Source organism: Eschrichtius robustus, chromosome 18 (genome assembly GCF_028021215.1).
Source record: "Eschrichtius robustus isolate mEscRob2 chromosome 18, mEscRob2.pri, whole genome shotgun sequence".
Classification (NCBI taxonomy): Eukaryota; Metazoa; Chordata; class Mammalia; order Artiodactyla; family Eschrichtiidae; genus Eschrichtius; species Eschrichtius robustus.
Genome location: NC_090841.1, coordinates 3165805 through 3191746, shown reverse-complemented (window position 1 = coordinate 3191746; position 25942 = coordinate 3165805). Strand labels below are relative to the sequence as shown.

Sequence of the window (25942 nt, the reverse complement as noted above, 5' to 3'; positions counted from 1 at the left end):
TACGTCTGCATCTTTATTCCTGTCCTGCCCCTAGGTTCTTCAGAACCATTTTTTTTTTTAGATTCCACATATATGTGTTAGCATACGATATTTGTTTTTCTCTTTCTGGCTTACTTCACTCTGTACGACAGTCTCTAGGTCCATCCACCTCACTGCAAATAACTCAATTTGATTTCTTTTTATGGCTGAGAACTATTCCATTGTATATATGGCTGCGCATACTCTTGGTTAAGAGCTGGCTCTCCGATTTACTAGCTGTGTTACCACCAGCAAATGACAACCCCACTTTCCTTATCGGTGAAATCGGGAAATAACAGTATCTACCTCGTAGGATTTTTGTGAGACCTGAACGACGTGACGCACACAGAGGGTTAGCATGGTACCTCCCACAGAGAACTTTCTGTGTTAGCCATGCTTCCTCCTGTTATTATTCGGAACCAGATATTATATTCTAACTGTTATTATGTCAGAATCTGGAGTGTCTTTTAGACCAATTGAACCACCAACGTAGTGGGCAGGCCGCTGAATACACTGATGGGACAGCCTGGGTCCTTGTTACATGGCCCTAGACGGCAGGAAAATTCAGAAGGAAAATTCACAGTGAAGACAAACCAACATGACTCTCCCCAGAAGTTTAGACGCATTTCTTACAAAAGACACAGCTACCACTACTTTTATCTAAGTATCTCAAAGGGTCCCACCATATGATCTCCCAGTGGTAACAGAAGCAATGTTATATAAGAATAAGCGACCACGAGCAAAATAACTCAACCTCGTGGAATACTGTGAATGAAACGGTAAAGCTATTACTAAGAAAAGTCTTTAGGAAAAAAAACTTTAGGAAAATATTAATGGTTAGGCACAGAGATAGCTCAGAGAATACAGAGCAGGGGTACACCTGCCAAGACTCTGAAGCAACCCTCTGGTCCCTCTCTAGAGGGGTGTGGCACACAAGCTATAGGACCTGCCCTCACTGCTTCTTAAATACACTGGCGGAGCATTCTGTGTGGATGAGACACAAGGTGAGAGTCCCAACTGAGTATAATGTTTGTCCAAGATCTCCAAGCCTCTCCCAAAGCCTTGTATTAAGCACTGTTGGTACAGGATTTGGAGAGAATAAACTAAAACAATGTGCTTTTTTCTATTCTAGCTCCTTGAGCACTAAGACCACAGTTTGGACTTATTACCGACATATTGACAGATAAACAGAAACAGACTTTAAGCATAAACAATGACACGTATTTAAATTCAATGCAAACAAAAGGGGCATTGAAGGAAGAGGGATTAATACAAATGACTGTCTGAAATCTGTATTTTGTCATGTATGTATTTCCCTGGTTCTATTGCCAATATTTAGATGGTCTGGCCTCACTGTGAAATTACAGCAGAAAAAAAGGCCCGTTCCGTGGATGTGAGATAACTGTCTTTGTGGACAAGGGAATTTGGCTTAATTCTTTCCTGAGGGTGGATGTGATGCTCGGTGAGCATCTGCAACGTGGTGGAGTGCCAACGTGGGAAGAGAGACCCTCTTATCTGAGAGGAAGAGGGGTAAAGGGGAGACAGTGACAAGGAAGGAGCCTGGACCACCACCTGGCCAGCACAGCGTCACGACCAAAAAGACATGCTGACCGACGGGAAATTCTACCCAACGTCGGGGATGTTTCACCCTCTTGTCTCTCCTTGACTTTACCTGTGACCTTTTACCTGAGAGTCACTCTTGCTCCCACCTGGGGACACCTTAGGGTCAGGAAGTCGGTGATGCATGTATCTGCAATAAGCTGATGGTGTGAATTGAAGGAGGAATGTGGTGGGTTCAGATTCTCACCAACACAGCTACCCAACTACATCTTCTGACTTCAATTACTAACCTGCGTGGTTACAAAAAATGATTTTTAAAAATCGGGCGGAAATCACCAAGTCTCCGCTTGGTGTGTGTAGACGTGGGCTTGGCTCCCTGTCCAACTGAGGCCGTATTTTCCACGGCGAACCTCACCGACTACGTAAACGCGCTCCCACAGCACGTCTGAACGGAGTCTCGGGGAGCCCAGCGCCTTCTTCCTGAGAGACGGCACCACCCAGAGCGTCTCCGCTGCTCCACCCATCACCAGCCGCGTGTTCACCGGTGCAAATGCCCTCTGAGACACAGAGTGAGCTGACAGCCCTTAACCCCTGAAGGCCAAGCACTGTATCCTGCCAGCAGGGCTCTGTTTTGTTCTAAGCTGAAAAGCCACGGTATCATCACTCACTCTGACTACAATAATGAGTACTTTGTCTTTCAATGGCCAGAAGAATAATGATTTAAGGATGTCCTTTCTCATCCAGCAGGGTATGTACTGCTTTGAAAATTGTCTTTCCAAATACCTGGGTCTCTGTCCTCTTCTCCCTCCCACCAGCCTCCACCTGGTTCTCACCCACCATCTCCTCTGCGCCCTGCAGACCCTGCCCTGCTGCCCGAATCTGCCAGCAGTGGCTGGTCTGCACTCTGAGCCGCCAGCTTCCACCAACACCGGCCGGGAGTGCCGAGGGGCCAGGGGAGGACAGCCCACCCAGGGGCGGATGCACTGGCCCCGGCGTGGCCCTGGCGGGAGGCGTGAGAAGCAGCTGGGAAGTGAGCCTCATCCTCTCCAGGCCTGTTGTTCCCCAAGAGCGCTGGTCACTGAAGCTGACCCGTCACTGCTGATCGACTGTTACCAACAGGGAGTGGTAAAGGTTTCCCTTTTTTCATTTCTTTAAATTTGGCTTTGGATCTTATTTATTAGTACCAAAGGTCAATGTTTCTATCCAGAAAATGAAAATTAACTACATTTATAAGGCATTGAGGACTTCCCTGGTGGCGCAGTGGTTAAGAATCCGTCTGCCAGTGCAGGGGACACGGGTTCGAGCCCTGGTCCAGGAAGATCCCACATGCCGCGGAGCAACTAAGCCCATGTGCCACAACTGCTGAGCCTGTGTTCTAGAGCCCGTGAGCCGCAACTACTGAGCCCTGTGCTCTAGAGCCCGTGAGCCACAACTACTGAGCCTGTGCCTACAGCCCATGCTCTGCAACAAGAGAAGCCACCGCAATGAGAAGCCCGCGCACCGCAACGAAGATCCAATGCAGCCAAAAATAAATAAATAAAACAAATAAATTTTTTTAAAAATTTAAAAAAAAAGCAAGGCATTGAAGTGAACAGCTGTATTTCTTCTCAGCAGGACAAAAGAAAATTATAGATGGACAAGATAAACAGTTTTCTACTCCTCAAGATGTGCGTGTCCTTGGATGTGCCATCAGAAACGCAACAAAAAAACCAAAGGAAAACAGGATTCAAGGGCACTCAGCAGCCCAGTGATAGGCCTGGAACAAGTGTCGTAAGAGGTCGGACAGGCAAAGGGGTCGGGAGGGGTGTTAAGAGAGGGGCTGGGGTGGGGTTAGGATGAGGGGTTCAGGCTCCCAAAAGGTAGAAAGACAACCCCGGAGGCCTGGGGGGTGGGGAGTGACCTGAAAGGCTGGCGGTCGGAGGGGATCCTGAAGTCCAACCCAACATGCAGAAGCATCCCCGGGAGGAGTAACATCCTGGCTAGGGATCTGTTGCCACGAGGCTGAAGGTCCCAGTAGCTGAGACTTGGTCAATTATTTAACTGAACTTGGTTTCTGCTCTTCTTCTTTTTTTTTTTTTGAAGCTGAAACAAGCAGCTTATTTATCTATCTATCTATCTATTTATTTATGGCTGCGTTGGGTCTTAGTTGCAGCATGAGGGCTCTTTGTTGCGGCTTGTGGGCTTCTCTCTAGTTGTGCCGCCCAGGCTTAGTTGCTCCACAGCGTGTGGGATCTTCCCGGACCAGGGCTCGAACCCGCGTCCCCTGCATTGGCAGGCGGATTCTTAACCACTGTGCCACCAGGGAAGTCCCCTGGTTTCTGTTCTTCGTAATCTTGCTTCCAGATCACTTGGCTTAGAGACCGGTCCGCCGCCAGAGCTGTGCCACATGTTATCATGCATATCTTTGTGGGGAAAAGAAGGGAAGGACAGACAAGGCAACTGTCACAGCAGAGTGGCCGGTGAGACTGGGATGTGAACCCCAGGCCACCACTGCCCGCAGTTCAGCCGCGCAATTGGCCAGCGACTTTCACCGCCCGGTGCTGTTCGCAGAAAGTCTGTGACGCCCAGAGAGAGCTCGGTACTTTAGACTTGTCTTTGGCACTGGGCAGATTATAACTGTTCGGTACTGTAATTATGATAAATACCATATTTAACACTGAAAAAATTATAAGCCACACAATGGCCGCAGATTGTCTATAGCATTTCTCCGTAAACAGAATAAAGAAAAAGATTTTTTTCCTGCTTTCAAGGATGTTTTTCTTCCTTTTATTATCCCACAGTCCCATAAGGTCTTGCTGTGTTTATTTGACTGATGAAACAATGAAGCTTTTAAACTTCTACACCAAGAAACAGAAAAGACACCATAAAAGAAACACATTATTATGGCCTCAACCATCTGTGCTGTAGGATACACAGGCTCAAAAATAGTTTTGCTTCAACTGCGACTAACAGACCGGGTTGCCATCTGGGAATTGGAACAAAGACATGAAACTTGGGCCCCTGCCCTCCTGGTTCCTGCACAGGACTCTGCTTAACCCCTTGAGTGCCAGGCTCCACTGGGGGCCCTGGACTCCGTGTTCCCATGAAAGCACGACCTTGTTCGTTTGACCACATCCTCGGGGAAGGCAGTGTCCAGCTCAGCATGCTTTCACCTAAGGACTCTGCCTCCTGAACTTCTCAGCTTCCCTGTTATTAGTAAAGTGGATAATTCTTATCTACCTCACTGCAGTATTGAAAGAAGTAATTTTTTGTTTTTGGCTGCATCGGGTCTTCGTTGCTGCACGCAGGGTTTCTCTAGTTGCGGCAAACGGGGGCTGCTCTTCCTTATGGTGTGCGGGCTTCTCATTGTGGTGGCTTCTCTTGTTGTGGAGCACGGGCTCTAGGCACGCGGGCTTCAGTAGTTGTGGCTCGCGGGCTCTAGAGCGCAGGCTCAGTAGTTGTGGCGCGCGGGCTTAGTTCCTCCGTGGCATGTGGGATCTCCCCGGACCAGGGCTCGAACCCGTGCCCCCTGCATTGGCAGGCGGATTCTCAACCACTGCGCCACCAGGGAAGTCCCTGAAAGAAGTAATCTTCTGTGAAATTATTCTAAAATGATGAAACTCAATTATTTCCACCCATTAACTTTCAACTAAGAAAAAAAAACGTGTGTATGTCTCTGCCCAGTTTCACATGGCTGGGTCTAGACTGAAGAGAAAATCTGGATTTGGACTGTGTTTCTTGCTGTCTCTGTTACAGCAGAATTGACCCTGCTCTTAATTAATTTATAACCTGACAGTTGACAGACCTTATGGTAAAGAACCCAAGTCTGGGTTAGGTTGGAAAGAGCACATATGTCTTGAGGTTTGGAATGTGAAGCAGATTCAGGACTTCAATTGAGGGGGTTTTTATTTCCTCTTTTAAACCTATAAGAATCTTCCTTTGGTACATGAAAAAACTGGGACACAGACAAGTTAAATAACTCATCTGAAAGTTAGCTGTTAGGACCAGGACTCAAAAGCAAGCCTCTTCATAATGAAGATTAAATGAGCTAATCCACAAAAACATCAAGTAGATATTGGTTGGCATTAGTCTTGGGATGATCAAATGAGGTAGTTATGTGAGTGTCCTTTCAGTGCTAATCAGCACTAGAAGTAAGAGAGAAACTTCCAGGATCTTATTTTTTAGATCCTTCTTGTGTCCCCGGGGCCTAAAATAATAGAAAACATTTATCATGCAGTAAAATCTTACGATGTGATATAAAATCGTAAGTTGACCTCTTCAAAATTTGTGTTTTGCCCAAGTTTAGAAAAAAATCAACTGAACGCTATTCTTCTGTAATTTTCTTTGACATCACAGAGCAGATAAAATATAATAAATATTATTACATTATTAATATATGCAGCCAAAAAAAAAAATTAACGCTTGAGAAACGGGTGGAAAGCCCGTTCTTCTAAGTGCATCCTTTTATCGAATCAGCTAAAACCGCTGCACTGAACTGGTCCCCTGCTTCTTCCCTTGCTCTCCTGAAGTCCATCCTCAGCAGCACAGAAGGATCTCTGTGAAATGTGAAGTCAGATCCTGTCACTCCTGTAGTTAACATTCCCCCTCAGAGGGCAGGGTCCTCCTTGGTCTGCACGGTTTCCCAAGGCCCTGCACCCACTGGCTGGGCTCCCGCCTCTGCCCACGCTCTGCCCTCCTCCCTGCATCAGGGACCCTGGGACAGGCCTTCTTCTGACCACCTTATCTTACATAATACCCCTCTCCCCCAGAGTATTAGGGCGTCGACTCCTTGAGCACTGGGAATTTAGTCTGTGTTTTTCACTGCAGGGTCCCTGGTGCCACGTCAGTGCCCAGAGTAGGATCCAGTACATTCGTCCGTGAACAAGAGGACAGACTGGTCGACAGTTATCACATCAGAGAGCTGTCTTTATGCCCTCTGCTTTCCAGACTAGCATTAAGCCCCCAAAAAGGACTCCCTGGGAGACTTCCTGAGCTAAGCAGCCTAACACCAAAAATTTGAAAAAGTAATTTTCCTCATTTTAAAGAAAAGCGTGTCTCTTATGACCACTGGAAAGCTTTCCAGGGATGACTGATTTTCAGTGCACTTTTTAAGTTTGATACTGAAGATTTTTCAGAAAATCATTTAAACACAAGATTCGACATTTCACACCATAACCCTTTGGTCTCCACGTAGAAAAGGAAATGTGGACAGAAAACAGTAATATATGCATACATACATTTTTTTAAAATGCAAGAGAACAAAAAGATGTCTAAACCCTGTCTTCAAGACAATGGTAAGTACGATAAAGAGAACCCCTCTGAGGTGACTCCAGGCTCTGCTTGAGATGACTCCCCTTTGGGAAGACTTTTACATCTTCCCTGGGGCAGATGACGACACAGCTGTGCACATCTGTCAAAACCCACTGAACTGTGCACGTAAAATGGATGCCTCTTCTTGTATGTCAAGTACATTTCAATAAAGTTAAAAAATTACTTTGGAACAGTTAAAGACAAAAGAAGCACTTCTTCCCTTTCCTTATAATTGTACAGTATTAAGAAAAGAAGCGTCCTGAATATTTAAGAAAATGGATACATGATTAATATATAGACAAAACCCTCACAAACACTTAATTTCCTGATACGGTCAAAATAATAAACAAAGCAGTTAAAATACTTGTTTAAACACCTAAAATGAGATTTTTTAAAAAATTCCTATTTGATATTTGAGTTTAAGCTTCCAATTTTTACTTTCTACTACCTTTTCCACCCTTTGAGTTATTAAACAAAAATTTTTTTTAACTTTTTATTTTCCCTTTGACTTATTTTACGTTACTTTTTCAAGTAGGATGACTCAACTACATTTCGAGTATAGTTTCGATGTTTTTTCTTTAAGTTTGAAATTAAACTCTTGCCCCTGGTCGTTCCGAGCTGGCCTGGAGAGCTAGGCCCGACTTGGGTGGCAGTCCTGCCTCTCTCCTCTGGGACCACCTCCTGGCTACGTGTGGGCAGCGCAGGCTGCGGGACACGGAGGGAGTGTCGTACCCTCCGGAACTCAAGCCCTGCTTGCTATTTTATTTTATTTATTGATTTTAACTAATTAATTTATTTATTTACGTTTGGCTGCGTTGGGTCTTCGTTGCTGCGCGTGGGCTTTCTCTAGTTGCGGCGAGCGGGGGCTACTCTTTGCTGTGGTGCGCGGGCTTCCCATTGCGGTGGCTTCTCATTGTGGAGCACGGGCTCTAGGCGCCCAGGCTTCAGTAGTTGTGGCACGTGGGCTCAGTAGTTAAGGCTCGCGGGCTCTAGAGCGCAGGCTCAGTAGTTGTGGCGCACGGCTTCGTTGCTCCGCGGCATGTGGGATCTTCCCGGACCGGGGCTCGAACCCGTGTTCCCGGCAGTGGCAGGCAGATTCTTAACCACTGCGCCACCAGGGAAGCCCCCTTGCTTGCTATTTTAAACTCTCCTGATGCTTCTCTTTTCCCTCCTCAAAGCAATGTTCCTCCAATGACATCCCTCGTCAAGCAGTTGGCGTGGGAAGCGGCCGGGCGCTCATCCACGTTTAAAGACAAAAAGACCCCCCTCCACGGGGGCAGCTACGTATTCCAGGCGCCCTTGGAATGTGGCCCCAAAAGGACCAAGCGCTGGTTTCCAGGCAGCAGGAGCCCTGGCACACCACCTCCTGAGAATAAATACTCTGCTCTAAGAGAGGGAGTCATCGCTAAGCTACAACCTTGAGTGTTTCCACTACGGGTCCGACATAAACTGTGAGACGGCTTTTCTCCACACCTATTTATTTCAAGAGTTTAATGGGTACACACACAAATCACTGTACCCTTTGTAAAAGCCCACAACTTAATGAAACAGGCCTGCTGGATTTTATGTTTTTTAAATAAACTGCACTTAACCTAACATTCATTTAATTTAGGGATGGCCTTTAACAAACCACAACCTGTTTCTTCGTGAGCAAATATTTAAACGAGTTCATTGACTTTAGATGTCTGAAAGAGACTGAAGATAAGGCCGAGAAGCTAGATTTATAGCCGATTGGGTAATAATCAACTGCCCCGCTCGAAGGGCGGGATCAAAGCCTTCAGCGTCTCCAGACCAGGACTCTCCCACCTCCCAGACGGCAGCCAGCTGACCAGAGCTCTCAGAGCATCTCCAGACTCAAGGGACACGGTCCACGGACCCAGTGAAGGCGGCTAAACTGCCCTTTCCTGTTCTTCTTACGCGGGACCAAGTGAACGGCTTACAAATATTTGGCAATTTTATATCGGGAGAAAAGAATGCACATAGAGCGCACGAGAAACCTTTTTCTCTTAAAATTTTTTGATTTTTATAACTTTAATGAAGCTAGGGCTAAGGAAAGATAAATACCCAAAACAGCTAAATAATCGTTCAAAGCAGCTGCATTTACCGCACACTTTTTTCTCTCTAAAGAGGCCAAGATGTTAAAACTGTCCTGCTCCTTGGAAAACGAAGAGTTTGCTATAACGAATTGTCAATCTATGTTTAGAAAACAGTTGTTTACCTCCAGAAGCAAATCTGCTTGAAAAATGGGTTAACCATTTGCAATGGAAATCATTTCAAAGAAATTACAGCAGTTTTCTGTTTTCTGAAAAAGATGTCAACAAATGTGATGGGGTCTCCCCTCCCCCACCCTTTCTGGGTCCAGAGCAATAATGAAAACTGCAATGCCTGCCGTGAGTGGCATTAGAAAAGCCCAGGGGTCAGTCGTTGAGGTGGAATTGGTCCCTCTGCTCTACACTAAATGGCACAAAGTCACGGCGTGCTTGGCGCTCTGTGGCTGCCCCGAGGGGTCCTGCGTCCTCCCCGCTGGACGCACAGGCTGCCCTTGTGCTTCTCCCTGCGTCCATCTCTCTGCCTGTCTCAGCTGCTCCCCCGCTTCCTGCCCTCCGCCAGGCTGGCTGGGCCGACAGATCACCCACAGTAAAGCCTAGGTGGACCCCACAGGGGCTCACGAGGTGTCCTCGGGGCAGGACATTCGTGCCGGGACCCTGCAGGGAGCCCTGGTGGATTTCCGTCTCTTTGGTTCCCCCATAAGCAACCTTCCGTGACCACTGTTTTAGACGGTTTGTCAATAAAGTAAGGGAATCACATAATACTGAGAAAAAGAAAGGGAGGAAAAGCAGAGAACTACGGAAAGTGGATGGAAGAGAGGAGAATGGTTCCCTAAAGCAAAGAATAAAGAGTGAACAGCACGGGGCACCTGCTTCAGAAGCCTGGGGAGGCGGCCCTGGAATCGGCACTTCCACAGGCCCAGGCTGTTTCCTTTGATCTCACTGTCCTCTACTCCCCGCCCTGTTCTGCTTAACAGGAAAGACCCAAATCTTGAATAAGCTGCCCTTCTCCACCGGTTAGGAGGCCCAGGAGCCCCCATCTGTTCCTGAAACAGTCTGGAAGCTGGGCTCCACCAGCACACCCAGGGCACCAGACCCCCCGCCCGACACTTAGAGTCGCGCCCTGAGGACCACAGACTCCGTGAGCGTCCTCTGTACACTGAACCCTTAATTAGCACAGGGTGGCTTTGTGGGCCTGTCCTGCAGAGGATCCAGGAAGGACTCCAGGAAGTCAGGCCACTAAGTATTAGCAAGCCCAGGAGAAGAACTCTCTGCTGCGGAAACAGAAAACACACACAGATGCAATAACATCACATGGTGTTTCCAAAACAAATGGATTTGCTATAAATCTTTTGGATTATATGCATCTCTCTGCATCTCATTCTATGTCACTCACTCTGATCAGATTCAGTGAGTGTTTTAGTCCCTGGTAGTATGAAGAGTCCTGGGTGCTGGCAGGACGGCAGGAACTGGCTTCTGAACCTCAGGGGTTCGCTGAAACATAGGTAGCAGCTGAGGCCACCTGTATTTCACCACAAGTAGCTGGAAAACCCGTACTGGCATCAATTTCAGAACACTCCCCATTATTTCCTTTTAAATTGGTTTTCTTTAAAAGTGGTGTTTACCAGGCACCCTTACTTCAAAACAATTTAGCATTGCAGATCAAGAGAGAAAAATATCAGTACCTTTGGACACACAAACACCTGTGGGCACCATCCACCTGCCCACCTGTGGAAGGGCTCACGCACACGTGGACAGAGCAATGCGTGTGGCAGAGACAGCCCTGAAATCCACCTGAGGTCCAAAGCCCACGCCGTACTCACTCGAAAATATCATTAAGGTTTAGAATAGTACGTGAAAAAAATATACATCTCAAGTGGAAAAAGGATACAAAATTGTATGTACAGCATAATTACACCTATTTTTAAAAAAGATCAGTAGTAGAGATAGAAAAAATACTGAAAAGAAAACCATCAGAAGGCTGTATTTTGTTTTGTATGTGCTAATGCTGGAAATGTTTTGTTTACAATGTTCTCCCCTTCTTATTTTCTACTAAACTTTAAAAATTATCTTTAATGAGCAAATAATTCTTCTAAAAGTTTACTTTGAAATCAGTTTTATTCATTATTTAGAAGACAGTTTGAGTTTCCTTTGGAAAACAATCAATCTTTCATAATGTGATGTATTACTTACTGGTGCAGAGACCTGCGGGTTTTCTGAGAGTATTAAGTCATGTAAATTCCTAAATAGTTGCAGGTTAGCACAGCTCCTGACTTTCCTTCTCCCCCACCGGCCGATTTATCTGATCGCTTATCTCTTCGGAATCACGTGGCTCGTTTTACAGAGCCCCCAAGAACAAAGCAAACATCTAGGTTAAACACCCTTAAATAAAAACCGCTTTGAATTTTTTCAAAACCATTTGTTCCAACTACAGTTCCAAATTAAGTAAACACATCTAAAAGAAATCACACCAAATCTGCATTTCTTATCAGGCCCGGGGCAGGACATAGTTCTAAAATTTCCTGGTGTTTTTCTCTATTTCGCCTAATGCTCTAAGCAGCTGCACCTTATCAGGAGGTGAAGCTATGATGAGGGGCAAAGCCTGAAGCAGGGGTTTCTACCGTAAAGGCTGCCATTTATTTATCTGCATCTACAGTGATGTCAACCAGACATCCTCACAAATTAATGCTACAGGCAGACTAATTGATGTTCACACATCCACCATTACTTTGAGGGGAGGAGAGCTTAAAGCTCATGGCTGGGCAGCGGGCATGAGGCCTTGGGCAACGGGACAGAGAGGAAAGCAGCCAGCTGGAGTAGGGACTCTTCAGCCTGATATTCTGGCCATCCGAGTAAACAAACGCAAAAGTCCACCGCAGCCCCTTTCTAGGTAACCTTCATTGCTCAGCCCCCAGTGCAGGGGGAGGACCAGCAAGGCAACATCAAAGCCAGCTGCATCTGAGACCCTCCTGGAGTGGGGCAGTTCCCAGGCTCCGTACCCCACAAAGGGTACACCTGGGGCGGGCGGGGCCGCAGGGATGCGGGGCAGGTGCAGGCACCATTGGGAAGAAGGCTGGCGTGCTTCTGGATGCGATTCCATTCAGTTCTATCTAAACTCGGCCAACATGGCATGCTTAGCCCCGTTTTCCAAGGAGTAAGTGGAGGTTCAAAGTGGTGAGCTGACTTGCCCAACGTGACGCCATTGGTCCAGGCAGAGCCTGGACGTGAATCCAGACTTCTTGCTGGTCCCAGGCTGTGTCCTACACTCTGCTGCTGGTAGACGCCAAGGTTCCAAGGAGTCCTTAAGACTGGGCCAATATAAAGAGTCGGGGGGATAGAAATTTCCTTCTAGTCTTTTTTTTCATATTTATTTTATTTATTTATTTTTATTTTTGGCTGCGTCGGGTCTTAGTTGCAGCGCGCGGGCTTCTCTAGTTGTGTTGCATGGGCTTAACTGCCCCGTGGCATGCGGGATCTTAGTTCCCCGACCAGGGATGGAACCCGCGTCCCCTGCATTGTAAGGCGGACTCTTTACCACTGGACCACCAGGGAAGTCCCTCCTTCCAGTTTTTGAAATCAGTTTACAAGGAATACAGGTACGCCCTACAGGGAGAGAAACGCCTATTGAGACATTCTTGATCACAAATCTAAGCTGCAGAGAATAGATCTGTTATCTAATGGCTAACGTCTCCTCCATCTCCTGTTACCCCCTGTCCGGTTGAGTGGGGCGGCTTCCCACACTCACTGCTGGTCTTTGAACCACCGCCTCTGCTAAACACCAGTCCCGCGGCCCTTTCTCCAGACAGCAACTCCTCCCAAATGCTAGGCGGTGAGGCCTAGGCACCCAGGAAGCACTGCATGGGAGAAGGGGCAAGGAAGGAGCTGAGAGCTTGGAGCTCCTGCCCGCCCGGACAGCACACAGAGGATCACAGATACCGACCATCTCCTACTCACATCAGCCTTAGCGGGGGGGGAGTGGGGGGCACCCCATTTTACAGACATGAAACCCAGGCACCGGGGAGTTCAGTCACCCGCCACAGTTACACCAGCCAAGACAAGGATGGGCCCGGGTGGCCCTTTGGAGAGTTGACGGAAATATGGGAAGTCTTCAATCTTGTGCTTTCTGTTAAGTTTTCTCGTAATCTCACGAAGCAAATCTTCGGTTTGCTTCAGGTATCAGATAAAAAAATGTATTTACAGTCATTTAAAGTTATTCTGGTGTTATTAACACAGACAGTCATCCTCTTTAAGGACTTCTTTGTTGCTTGCTATAACTGCGCATTTGGGGTACAATTTAGGCATGTCTTGTGGCAGCAGAAGCCCCTACGGGTATCACAGCAGATGCAAACAAGGCCTCACCATGACCACTAACTCCTGCGGACCCTTGGTGTTCCTGGGAAACACACCTCTTCATCTAATCTAGTCCGTCCACTCTCTGGGATGAGACCCTCAGCCCCCTGTGCCGGTCCAGCCTCAGCCGGCAGAGGGGCACCTCGTGCTTGCCGCACGCACAGCCCAGAACGAGAGCGCCTCGCCGGACTCTGGGCGCACGAGCCCGGCATCCTGCCCGCCCGGCCCTGGTTACAGCACGGAGCCCTCGCCGCCACCGGAGGCCACCCCTTCTTTGGATCCTTCAACAAGCCTCACGTGACATCATTCTTTTGTTCTCTCATACAGAACAGTCAGCCTTTCTCAGCTGGACCTTCCCCTCAACCTGCAAAAACAGGCAGACGTGTCTCCTGCCTGCAAACAATGGAAAACAAAACCCCGGCCCTGCCTGCGCCCTCCCGCGCGTCACCTTCAAGCCAGAGCTCTGGACCGAGTGGCCTCCCGTCGGCTCCGCTCCTCTCCTTGCACAGCCTCCTACATCACCGTCGTCTGGCTTCTGTGTCCATCACTCCCTAAAATGGCCGCCGAAGACCTCCGGGGCCAAGTCCAAGGGCACCTCCCGCCTCGGCTGACCCGCCCCGCCCCTGCCCCTACCCCAGCTTCCTCCTTCTCGGGCTCATCTTCCCCTGGCCGATCCTTAGATCACAGCCGGAAAGTCACGGTCTGTCGGGGCAGCGCCCCTCGGCTCCCCAGTCATCACCCATCACTTTTTCTTAAAGCCGCGGATCCTCCCAGGCGGGACTGATCCGTCGCCAGGTGCGTCCAGGTGTGCAGCGCCTGAGTGACTCGACGGCTAGCCGCCTGCACCGTAAGCTCCACGAAGGGAAGGACTGGGTCTACGTGTGCACCATGGTGTGCACGCTCCCAGCAGGAACCCAAGTATTTGTGCAGCAGGTAAGTGGGAAAGGCTGGACCTCCCAGGACGATGGTGTTTACCTGCACCGATCGGATTCTCTCCTTCAGGAGCCTGACTAGGGAAGTACACACCCCAGCAGCCCGCTGAGAGTGTTGGGGGGACGGGGGACTGAAGCAGAGCCTGAAAAAGTAGCTGCAGGGAGCGTCCTGCTGCAGAGGCCACAGCCCCCAGGCTCCAGGGCTGCCGCTGGGCCTGGGGAGTCCAGCCTCCCACTGCCACGTGTACCCCTGAAACAAGCCCCACCACTCCAGGTAGCTTGAGAAGTGCCACCACCTTCGAGCTCAGAGTCTAAATAACACAGGCAACTCCTCCGGGGAAAGTCACTGAAGGAGCAGTATTTCGTGGATGAGTGGAAAAGCCCGAAGTAGAAGAAATGAAAACATAAGGCGCCTTACATAATGTCCCCCAAAGACCTCAAGATCTCTTTTGAAGAGATTAGCTGCATTCTGGAATTATTCCCAAGAACTGTGCCAAAGGCAGCAAACTCTCCTTCCAAGTGATAAGGATTAAGGCTCACTAAAGACCACCAGACAGTTGTTTCATAATTCAAAAAGCTATTAGCTGTGTGTACTGCATTTCTGACTCTGAAAAATATATTTCTTTGTTTTCTAAAAAGTCTTATATAGGGTGAAACATATCTATACACATAAATTAAACTAGCCAATTTTCTTTTCAAATTATAACTTATGGCTTTACAACACATTAAAGGTTAAATGTGAAATCTACAGTTGAAGGCTAATTTATGATGTCCAAGCTTAGCCAGATCCCCGAAGGCAAAAAATTCCAGTGCCTCAGACTTATGACTAGATTACATTAAATTTAATCTCAATAAATTAAGGGGAAAAAAAAACCCCAGGGCCTTCCAACTCTAAATTGGGCAATACTGATTTCTTCACTAAATCTTTTTATGGTAGTTTAGCATGAAGGGCATAATCTTGGCCTTCTGGACAAAATGATAGCTGAGCTGAGCCACTGGCAAGGCTAGGTTGCTGCCCCATTTTAACTGGCAAGGGGACGTGTCCTTTTAGGGGCTATGTAGCAAAAAGAGACCCTCTCAGTATCTCCCCTATGTTAGATTTTTAGAGTTTTTGTTAAACGACGAACCTTAAAGCAAATAATACAGGAAAAAGTCAACATGGAGTGGATTACACCAGCCAACAGAGGGAAGACTGGACAGCTGGGTTTTTCTAGCGAGATAGTAGGGCGTGGGGGGGAAGAACATAGTATTTGGAGCTGGACCTGGGATTGAATGTTGTCTCTGCCAGTTACCAGCCAACAATGGAAAGTTATTAACCCCTCTGGACCCAGTGTCCTCAATGACAAGTGTGAGCTGATGATGAGACATTGAGAAAATTAAGTAAAACAAATTGTGACCAATACATAACAGGTATTCAATACTGCATCTGTTAATTGCAATGAATTATTTGGCGAACGTTTACCTATTATAAAGATGGGGGTCAAGGTACGTTTCTATAAAAGTTGGAAAGGGTCAAGTTCTTTGCCTTTCCATCACTTCAAATGTAGAAAGTAATGCGTTTTGGTAAAGGACCTAATAGTAGGGACTGCAAAATTCCATGACATTCTTGGAAACAAAAGTACCATGTGACCTTATCAAATAATGCAATGACTTTCAATGGACTAAAGGGGGCTTCTGTCACAAAAAGAAGCAAGAGGTCAGATCCCACGCACGGAAAATTATATCAAACTAATCCCTAAATAAACATCTGTGTTACTCATGCTCCCCGCAAGTCAAGAGCAACCCATGCAGGGATGGCGCCCTCCTCCAGCCTTCCTCCTGGACCTCGCTGCTCCCACAGCTCAGGAAGGCCCTGCCCAGCGGAGACAAGCCTGCCCTGAGCACACCTGGGGGCCGGGGGGTTGGGGGGCGCCCGCCCTCTGACTTCTCTGCTGGCCCCTCACCTGTGGGTTTTCATTGGCCAGATTTGTATTTAGGATTAAGGAGAGTGAGGAGTCACTCTTTCCTATTCAAAATCAATGCAGGTTGATAACCTGAAACAAACGCCTTTTTCATCTAAGGAAAAAATATGGTCAAAAAGTTCAACTAACGTTAATACAAAGAAGAAAAGGCACCATTTTCTCTTTACCAACATGTAACGGGTTTTCTCTTTTTACTTATTTGTTAAACGAGAAAAGTGAAGGAGGGAATGCAATGAACTAGGACGCGCACTCATTCAGCAGGTGACTGCCAGTCCCCGAGGGGGATGCCTCCAGAACCGCCTGGAAGCCACCCCACGACAGCGTCTGGGGACTAGGAAGCGCCCGGCACAAAGACACGACGCGGTAGGATGTGGACCCCCCTAGTTAACCGGAGGTGCCTGAGTTACGATCTAGCATGAAAGATAAGAGTCTGAATGGAACATGGCAGCAGCAACGCCTCTGTGCTTCACCCGAGAGTCCAATCAATGGATGCGGTTTGCTGACTGAGACACGCAACAAAAGGGCTTTCTGTCCTGCTGGACGCCTGATAAAGGCCACACACTCTAAGCCCCGCAGTAGAGAGAGATTTTGTTCCACTTGCCCACTGAAGAAAGGTTTTTAAAAAGGCCCACAGCCCCTCTGCTCTTTGTGTGGCGTTACTCACAGTGCGGCTCGTAGGGGGGCGGGGGGTCTCCGCAAGGCACGCACTCCATGTCTTGAAAACCAACAAGTTTGGTCTTCCTGTAAAATCTAGAAGAGAAAGGGAAATAATCCTTGTTAGCATTTTCATCTAAGCTCACAGCCGCAGCAAACAGACTTAGGTGATAAATTACTGGCAGTCTCCATTACCAGTTCTAGTGTTTAAAAAAAGGTTCTCAAAGGCTTAACTATAGCAGCAGACAGACACATCCTTAGAAAGGCCTCTGAGCATGCAGTGAACGCTTAAGAAATAACAATTCACTAAACGTAACTTTGTAGGTTCTACTCAGCCCCACTTTTCGTACACTGAGGTGGGGTGCCCGTGAGGGCGTATGAAATCTGGACATTTCTATTGTCATTTAAATGACAAAATGCCTTGTGAAGTGCTAGTTTTTAACCTTTGAAATTCGGAGACCAAAAATGCTAAGCAAACCATAAAAGTATTGGAAAAATGCAGGCAGATACTGATACAATCATGATAAAAGGGGGCATCTTTCTAGGCATGACAAGAAACCCAGGAGCCAGAACGGAAGAGATTAACAGCTTTGAACACACGTGCGTGCACACAAACACACACACACACACACACACAGATGCACAAATACTAGAGGCATCTGAAGAGCAAAAACAAAGTTATCATCAACATAGTGGGCAAAAGAAAATTGGAAAATAGTTCTAGTCATGGTATTGTCTATAACTTAAGACTATAACATAAAACTTAAAAATCATTACGGTGAAAGTGAACAAGGCAACTGAAAAACAGGCAAAAAACACTAATTCCCAAAAGAAGAACATTTCATAATTTTAAAGCTTCATAATTAAAACTAAAAAGATGATGCAATTAAATTTAAAAAATTAACAGTAAAATGTTTAACCTCATTACTAACAAGTAAGTGCAAATTGCAGTGAAAATATACCATTTTCACTTAGAAAATTGGGAAAGTGTTGGCGTGAGCCTAGGCAAAGAGGCACTTGTGTTTATTGCCAGTGGGCACATAAATTGACACTTAGGAGGGCAATTAGCTGTAGGCCATCAGAACTCAATAGAATAGTTTACATTCTACCCAGTAATTTCATTTTTTGAAATTTATCTTCAAAAAATAATCAAGTGGGTGAAGCTGGATGTAAAGAGTGTAACCACAGCATTGCTCATAAAAGAAAAAAAGTCAACGAGGCACAGTCCCATACCCAAAGCAGACACGACCAGCCATGGTAGACCCAAGGCTGTGGAATACAAAGGGACCTTTAGAAATGATGATGCAGATCTACGTATCTATTTTTTTAAATTCATGAATTATCATTAAGTGGAAAAGAAAGAAGTGTGAATAATATAATGCCATTTTGCACAGACACACGCTTTGGTATAGATTCTTTCAGATCATTTATTTACCAATGCAGCTAAGAACAATTTTTGTGTATATATTTGCATTGTAAACAGTTTGGAAGGATATTATATACCACATATTAACAACTGATTATTTCTAGATGGTGGGGATTCAAGTGATTTTACATATATGTATATCTTCCAACTTTTTCATGACAAAAATAGTGACATGGAGAATAAATTACAGATCAAGTTTATAAAGACAGATAGATGCAATTATTTTGTGGAATTGATAATGTAGTAGCAAATCTGTATGATTTGTGGTTGAAGCAAAATTTGCATTTGAAACTAGATAATTAGACCAAATGTCCAGACATATCCAGCAGTTGCTCAACCTTCCATTTTCATTTGACTGTGAAAATCTGTTTAAATGATTGTAATATGGTGACTTTCCACCAGAATTTATAAAAAATATTTATTTTGGAATTTATAAAGTAAAAGTTAAAGAACAAAGTTGGAGGATTCACACTTTCTGATATCAAAACATATTACGAACTCCAATTATCAATACTGGCATAAATGCAGACATACAGACCAATGGAACAGAATAGAGAGCCCAGAAATGAACCCTCACACGTATGGTCAAATGCTTTTTGACAAGGGTGCCAAGACCACTTAATGGATATAGGACAGTCTCTTCAACAAAAGGTGCTGGGAAAACTGGATATCCACATGCAAAAGAATGAAGCTGGATCCTGATCTTTCACCATATACCAAAATTAATTCAAAATTAATTAAACGTAAGACCCCAAACTACAAAACTCCTAGAAGAAAATATAGGAGAAGTTTCATGACATGGACTCTGGCAATGATTTCTCGGATATGACATCAAAAGGCAACCAGAAGGCATATAGTAAATAGGCAACAAAAGCAAAAATAGACAAGGGGGAATATATTAAACTTAAAACTTTTGTGCATCAAAGAATACTATCAATGTATACTTATTCCCAAACTCAAGGAGTTGTATACAATAAATATGTACAGCTTTGTCAATCATACCTCAACAAAGTGGTTAAAAAAATGTCACAACCAAAAAAAAAAAAAAGAAAGTTTTAAATTATAGTAATAATAGTTTCTTTGGTGGTTAAAAAAAAAAAAAGATACAATGAAAACAGTGAAAAGGCAACCTACCCCTGTGGGAAAAAATATTTGCAAATCATATATATGATAAGGGGTCAATATTCAGAATATATAAGGAACTCCTACAACTCAACAACAAAAATCCAATAACCTGATTTTAAAATGGGCAGAGGACTTGAATATTTCTCCAAAGATTATATATAAATGGTAAGCAAGCACGTGAAAAGACGGTTAACATCACTAATCATCAGGGAAATGCAAATCAAAACCATAGTGAGGCATCACCTCACACTCATTAGTGCTATGAAAAAATAGCACTAAATTGCACTAAATGATCTGAAATGAGCTGCTATTTAAAAAAAAGTGTTGGCGAGAATGTGGAGAAACTGGAACCCCTGTGCACTACTGGCAGGAATGTTAAATGGAGCAACTGCTATGGCAAATGGTATGGAGTTTTCTTAGAAAATTAAAAATAAAACTACCATAAGATCCAGAAATTCCACTTCTGGGTATATACCCAAAAGCATTTTTTTTAAACTTCTTTTTTTATTCATTTATTTATTTTTTGGCGGTGTTGGGTCTTTGTTGCTGTGTGCGGGCTTTCTCTAGTTGTGGCGAGCGGGGGCTACTCTTTGCTGCAGTGCACAGGCTTCTCATTGCGGTGGGTTCTCTTGTTGCGGAGCACGGGCTCTAGGCGTGCAAGCTTCAGTAGTTGTGGCACGCAGGCTTCAGTAGCTGTGGCTCACGGGCTCTACAGCACAGGCTCAGTAGTTGTGGCGCATGGGCTTAGTTGCTCCGCGGCATGTGGGATCTTCCCGGACCAGGGCTCGAATCTGTGTCCCCTGCATTGGCAGGCGGATTCTTCACCACTGCACCACCAGGGAAGTCCTAGCCAAAAGAACTGAAACCAGGATCTTGCTGAAGAGACTGTCTTTCCTCCATTGTACATTCTTGCCTCCTTTGTCATAGACTAATTGACCATAGGTGCACAGGTTTATTTCTGGGCTCTCTGTTCTGTTCCATTGATCCATATGTCTGTTTTTGTGCCAATACCATGCTGTTTTGATTACTGAAGCTTTGTAGTATAGTCTGAAGTCTGGGAGGGTTATGTCTCCTGCTTTGTTCTTTTTCCTCAGGATTGCTTTGGCAATTCTGGGTCTTTTGTGGCTCCATATAAATTTTAGGATTTTTTGTTCTAGTCTTGTGAAAAATGTCATGGGTAATTTGATAGGGATCACAATAAATCTGTAGATTGCTTTGGGTAGTACGGCCATCTTAACAAAATTAATTCTTCCAATCTAAGAGCATGGGATATCTTTCCATTTCTTTAAATAATCTTCAATTTCCTTTATCAGTGTTTTCTAGTTCTCAGTGTATAAGTCTTTCACCTCCTTGGTCAGGTTTATTCCTAGGTTTTTTTTTTTTCGTACACAATTTTAAAAGGAATATTTTTAAACTTTATCTTTCTGATATTTCATTGTTAGTCTAAAGAAATGCAACAGATTTCTGTATGTTAATCTCGTATCCTGCTACCTTGTGGAATTTGTTTATCAGTTCTAATAGTGTTGTGTGGAGTCTTTAGGGTTTTCTATATAGAGAGTCATGTCATCTGCGTATAATGACAACAATGTGAATATACTTAACACTACTGAACTGTACACTTAAAAAATGGTTAAGATGGTAAATTTTATGTTACATTTTTTTACCACAACTAAAACATGCATTTAAAAATCTAAAAATAGGTAAAAACCATAGGACAATATAAGGGAGCTTTCTTAGATGTACTTCTTGCTAAACATTGTAATATATGCGGACTAATTCTCTTTATCTCAGACAGAAAACATGCCAAATTATAAGTTGATTAAATTAAATATTAAGATAGTCTAATATAGTTTTTAAACAGGAGAACTCTTTCTATGTAAATAAGCTAAACAAGTGCTGGGAATCAAATGTGGACATTATTGAACATTTTTAAAATAATGAATTCTACTTGTGACGAAACAGTTTGGAGGTCTGAGCTCTCCCTGAAATTGAACAAAATATATTTGCCAAAAATATAATTATTAAAATATATGATGAGTTTGAGGGCTGTAACACAAATGAGGCTAGCAGCTGAGAAAGTACCATGTTTTCAATGACCATTAAGTCTAACTAGAAACCCTAACTAGATAGGAGGTTGGATGGGCCTGCCTTGTTGCCACTGCTCACAGGAGAGGTGATACTTGGGCATGATGCTCATAGCAGCTATCAGCAGTGGTACAGAGATCATCTAAAAGCATTCAGAACCTGCTCTGCCAGCTTCTTGATTACAATGGCTGGACGGCAGAATGTAAGATTTTTTTAACTGCTACGAAATTTTCAAAGCCATCAACCGACTCTCACTTTTTCCACTTAGTACAAAATGAGATTAAGGTCTGAATCCTAAAGCACAGAATAATTAGTGAATCACCAATTATGTATTAACGATCAAAGACACTGTTTTTTTATTTTTAAAAAGTCTCCTTAAAATTATCATTCAATTTGAAGATGAAGATACAGAAATTAGAGTTTTAAGATGTGACAAAAGATTAAGTGGGTAAAGAAATCTATAAATCTTTAAAAATTATTCTACTCTCTATTTTGTTTAGATTGCCAAGGTTTGGGGGACATAGATATATTTGCCACTCTGCTCCTGACCAAATGAGACAGGACACAAATTTTTAAAAATTAAATAAGACAAAAGAGAACAGAGACATAGACACGGTGTCTGGTTAAAGTGGTTTTTATCGTTGAACTTTAAATTTTACTCCATGCTTTCAGCTAATGCAAAGAGACAAAAGGAAACCACACTGAATTTTATCTAATTTACTGTCTGATGAGATGCACCATATAAATACATCTGTCCACCCAAAATATTCCCCAACACTGAATGTGAAGAGGCGTTTTTAATTGAGCTGAACCCAAATAACACTACTTAGTCTAATGAACACCAGCTTGATAACTGCTATTCTAAGAAAGCCTGGTTGTAGACACTAACTCTTCCACCAATGAACGCATTTCTGCAGGGGGATGACAGACCCCAGTCCAGCCCTGGTTTCAGAACGATCTGCCTTAATACAGGTTTGAATGCCGCTGCCACGTCCTGTGTGTGACATCAGGTCCCATTTCCTGCAGCGCGTCCATCGGGGGCAGGTGACAATTCTGCCCTCTCCTACACACCCGTGGGCTCCCTGTTTGTGCTGGAGGGTCAGCCCCCTATTCACAGTTCTCGGCCGCCAAAGCGATGGCCCCAGTGACACTGAGAAGATGCTACTGAAAAGATGACCGCCAGGGGAAGAGCCTGGTGTTGACTGGGGCGCTCGGGATGGGCAAGGGTTGCCAAGTGCCACTGTGAGAAGGACGGAGGACGGACCAGGCGGCTGGGGAGCAGGGCTGACAGGGGGGTGGGGAGGGGAGTGGGTACAGAACCGGCAGAGGCCATCCTCAGGGGCAGCGAAACAGGACTCGAGCAAGTCATTTATCCGCTCCAAGGATGGACTTCCTCCTTTGTAAGGAGGGGGTGATGTTAATCCCTAGTGTTAACCATCCCGGTTACTAAAAGCAGCAAAGAACTGGCAGGGGCTGGGTTACTCTTCCAAGGCGGAGCCCCAGGTCCCCTCGGCAGAGAAGGGAAGGGGGCGTGGCCCAGAACAGGGGCTGGAGGCCCTTTGGCCACTTTCTGCAAAGCTTTCACTGGCCCCCAATAACATTAATTGGCAACAATGTCAATGATTTATCTAGTGCTTACTGTGTACTAGGCGCTCTGCTAGGCGCTCTACATGAGCTATGTTCTTAATCCTTCTGACAATTCTGTAGGCTGGTATTATTATTAGATGATATTTTTATAGGTGAGAAGAATCAATGTCAGAGAAATTAAGTAACTGGCCGAAAGCTGTTGACCATATTTGGGAACGAGGGCACTGAATTTCCCTAATTGGTCAAATTGTAGCACAGAGGACAGACTTTCCACACTGGTGTCCGGTGGGGGGATGGGCCTTTGGGCAGCAGAAGATCCTGATCTGAGTGAGGCCGCAGCCGCAGAGGGCAGGCGTCACACCAGGAATAAACTTGCCCACCTTATGCCTGACCTTGGCATTTTTCTGGAGGCAATACACAATTTGCGTATTTTCTTTCTGCCTCAATTTTCCTGTCTGTCAAACGGGTGTCAACTATTTTCCTCTTTCACAAAAATACAGTCAAGCTGGGTGAACACTTTGAAAACACCCTGGAAGACCTGGAAGAGTAGAAGTCACTCTATAATTGTTGCCTGCCTCATACCGTCATGCTTGCTTAGAAAGGATGTAATTTTAAACTAATCATATAAATAAACTACAAAACACCATTCAAATGTCTACTCATTTCTAACTTTCCCACATCTAAGCATCTATTTACAGAATGAGCAAACACTGTGACACTAAAGCAGTGGGCTCAGGTGACAACAAATTTGGTGAAGCACGAAGGAAGCATGTTTGGCGGGGGCTCCCTCTCACGCTCCAGCAGCCCACGCCTGGGTTCCCCCTTGTAAAAACCGAGTCCTGGGTCTCTGGACACTGCCCAGCTCAGCCTGGCATCCCCCGTGGACTCCTCCTCTCCCTGACCCCCATCCTCTTCCCCGGTGAAGAGGGCAGAGGAGCAAAGACACGGTTTCATCAGAACAGGAGCAGAGAGGTATCAGGTGCCCCGTTTCTGCCCTTCCATCAGCTTTGCACGAGCTCAAGACTCTGGGTAATAATATTCACAGCTATCAGCGTCTTCTGAGATCACAGGCCGTTACTTTTTAAAAAAATAACAGATTACTGAGATACACTTCACATACCACGCCATCTACCCCTTTAAAGTATTCAAGTAGGGCTTCCCTCCCTGGTGGCGCAGTGGTTGAGAATCTGCCTGCCAATGCAGGGGACGCGGGTTCGAGCCCTGGTCTGGGAAGATCCCACATGCCGCGGAGCAGCTCGGCCCGTGAGCCACAACTACTGAGCCTGCGCGTCTGGAGCCTGTGCTCGGCAACGAGAGGCCGCGATAGTGAGAGGCCCCCGCACCGCGATGAGGAGTGGCCCCCGCTTGCCACAACTGGAGAAAGCCCTCGCACGGAAACGAAGACCCAACACAGCCATACATACGTACATACATACATAAATAAAAAGAATGTAAGCAGACAAGAACATCATTAAAATAAATAAATAAAAAAAAATAAAGTATTCAAGTAAATGGTCTTTAGTATATTCACGGAGCTGTGTAAACATCAGCACAGTCAATTTTAGAACATTTTCATCAGGCAAGAAAAGAAACTCTGTACCCTTTGGCAATCACTCCCCCTTCTTCTCAACCCTTCCCAACCACCAGCCCTAGACAACCACTAATTTACTTTCTGTTCTTTAGATCTGCCCATTCCGGACGTTTCACGCCAATGGAATCCTACAATATGTGTTCTTTTGTGATTGGCCTCTTTCACTTAGCATAATGTTTTCTAGGTTTCTCCACGTTGTCATATGTATCAGTAATTCATTCCTTTTTACTGCTGAATAATATTCCATTGCTAAATACACTCCATTTTGTTTATCCATTCATCAGCTGATGAACATTTGGGTCATTTCTACTTTTTGACTCTCATGTATAAGGCTGCTATGGACATCTGTGTACAGGTTTTTGTGTGGACATGTTTTCAGTTCCCTGGGTTACATGCTCAAGAGTAGAAGTGCTGGGTCGCATGGTAACTCTGTGTGTAACTTTCTGAGGAAACGCCGTACTGTTTTCCGAGGTGGCTGCACAATTTTACATTCCCAGTTTCTCCACATCCTCACCAACACCTGTTATTGCCTGTCTTTTGGTTATAACCACCCTGGTGGGTGTGAAGTATGTGGGGTTTTTTTCTTTTTTCTTTTTTTTGCGTTTGCTGATGACTAATTGACATATGTCTTTTCATGAGCTCACTGGTCATTTGTGTCTCTTCTTTGGAGAAATGTCTATTCAAATCCTTTGCCCATATTTTAATTGGGTTATTTGTCTTTTTGTTATTGAATTGTAAGAGTTCTTTATATATGCTAGATAAGATAGTCCCTTATCACATATATGATTTACGAATAGTTCCTTTAATTCTGGGGGTTGTTGTTTCAATTGGATGGTATCCTGTGAAGCACAAAAGGCTTTAATTTTGACAAAGTCCAATATAGCTATTTTTTCCTTGGTCACTTGTGCTGCTGATGTAAGACCACTACTTTTTGCATCCGTTTGGGTTCTGGGTCTTCGCATAAGGACTTGCTTGACCCATGAGGCTATTTCCTGCCCTGTTTCTGCCCTTCAGGCCCAGAGCTCTGTCTGCCCTCTGGCTTCATTAAAAGCCCCAGAGCTGGCACCCAGCACTTGTCAAATCCCTGCTCCTGTGGGCACGAGCCGGCGGAGTGCAGTCAGGGTCCTCTGTCTGCACTGACTTGGAGAGTGGCTTCTGGTGGCAGAGTCCAAGCTACACTGAGCACTGCCTGTGCCGTCTCGCCTGAATAACCTTAATGATAAGGCTCACTTTCTTTGTTTTTAAAACACTGTGAACATCACAGACAATAATTCATGTAAACTGCTTAGCCACTACATAATACAGTTTGCTGCTCC

General features: G+C 45.2%; 1 protein-coding gene across 1 annotated transcript in view; it reads right to left on the bottom strand.

The window, feature by feature from the left end:
* Positions 1 to 25942, bottom strand: part of TNFRSF19 (TNF receptor superfamily member 19) — an 86897-nt gene that overhangs the window by 26210 nt on the left and 34745 nt on the right. The window contains exon 5 of the mRNA XM_068526590.1: positions 16823 to 16908. Coding sequence (XP_068382691.1) covers positions 16823 to 16908 — 86 coding nt within the window. The remainder of the gene's footprint in view (positions 1 to 16822; positions 16909 to 25942) is intronic.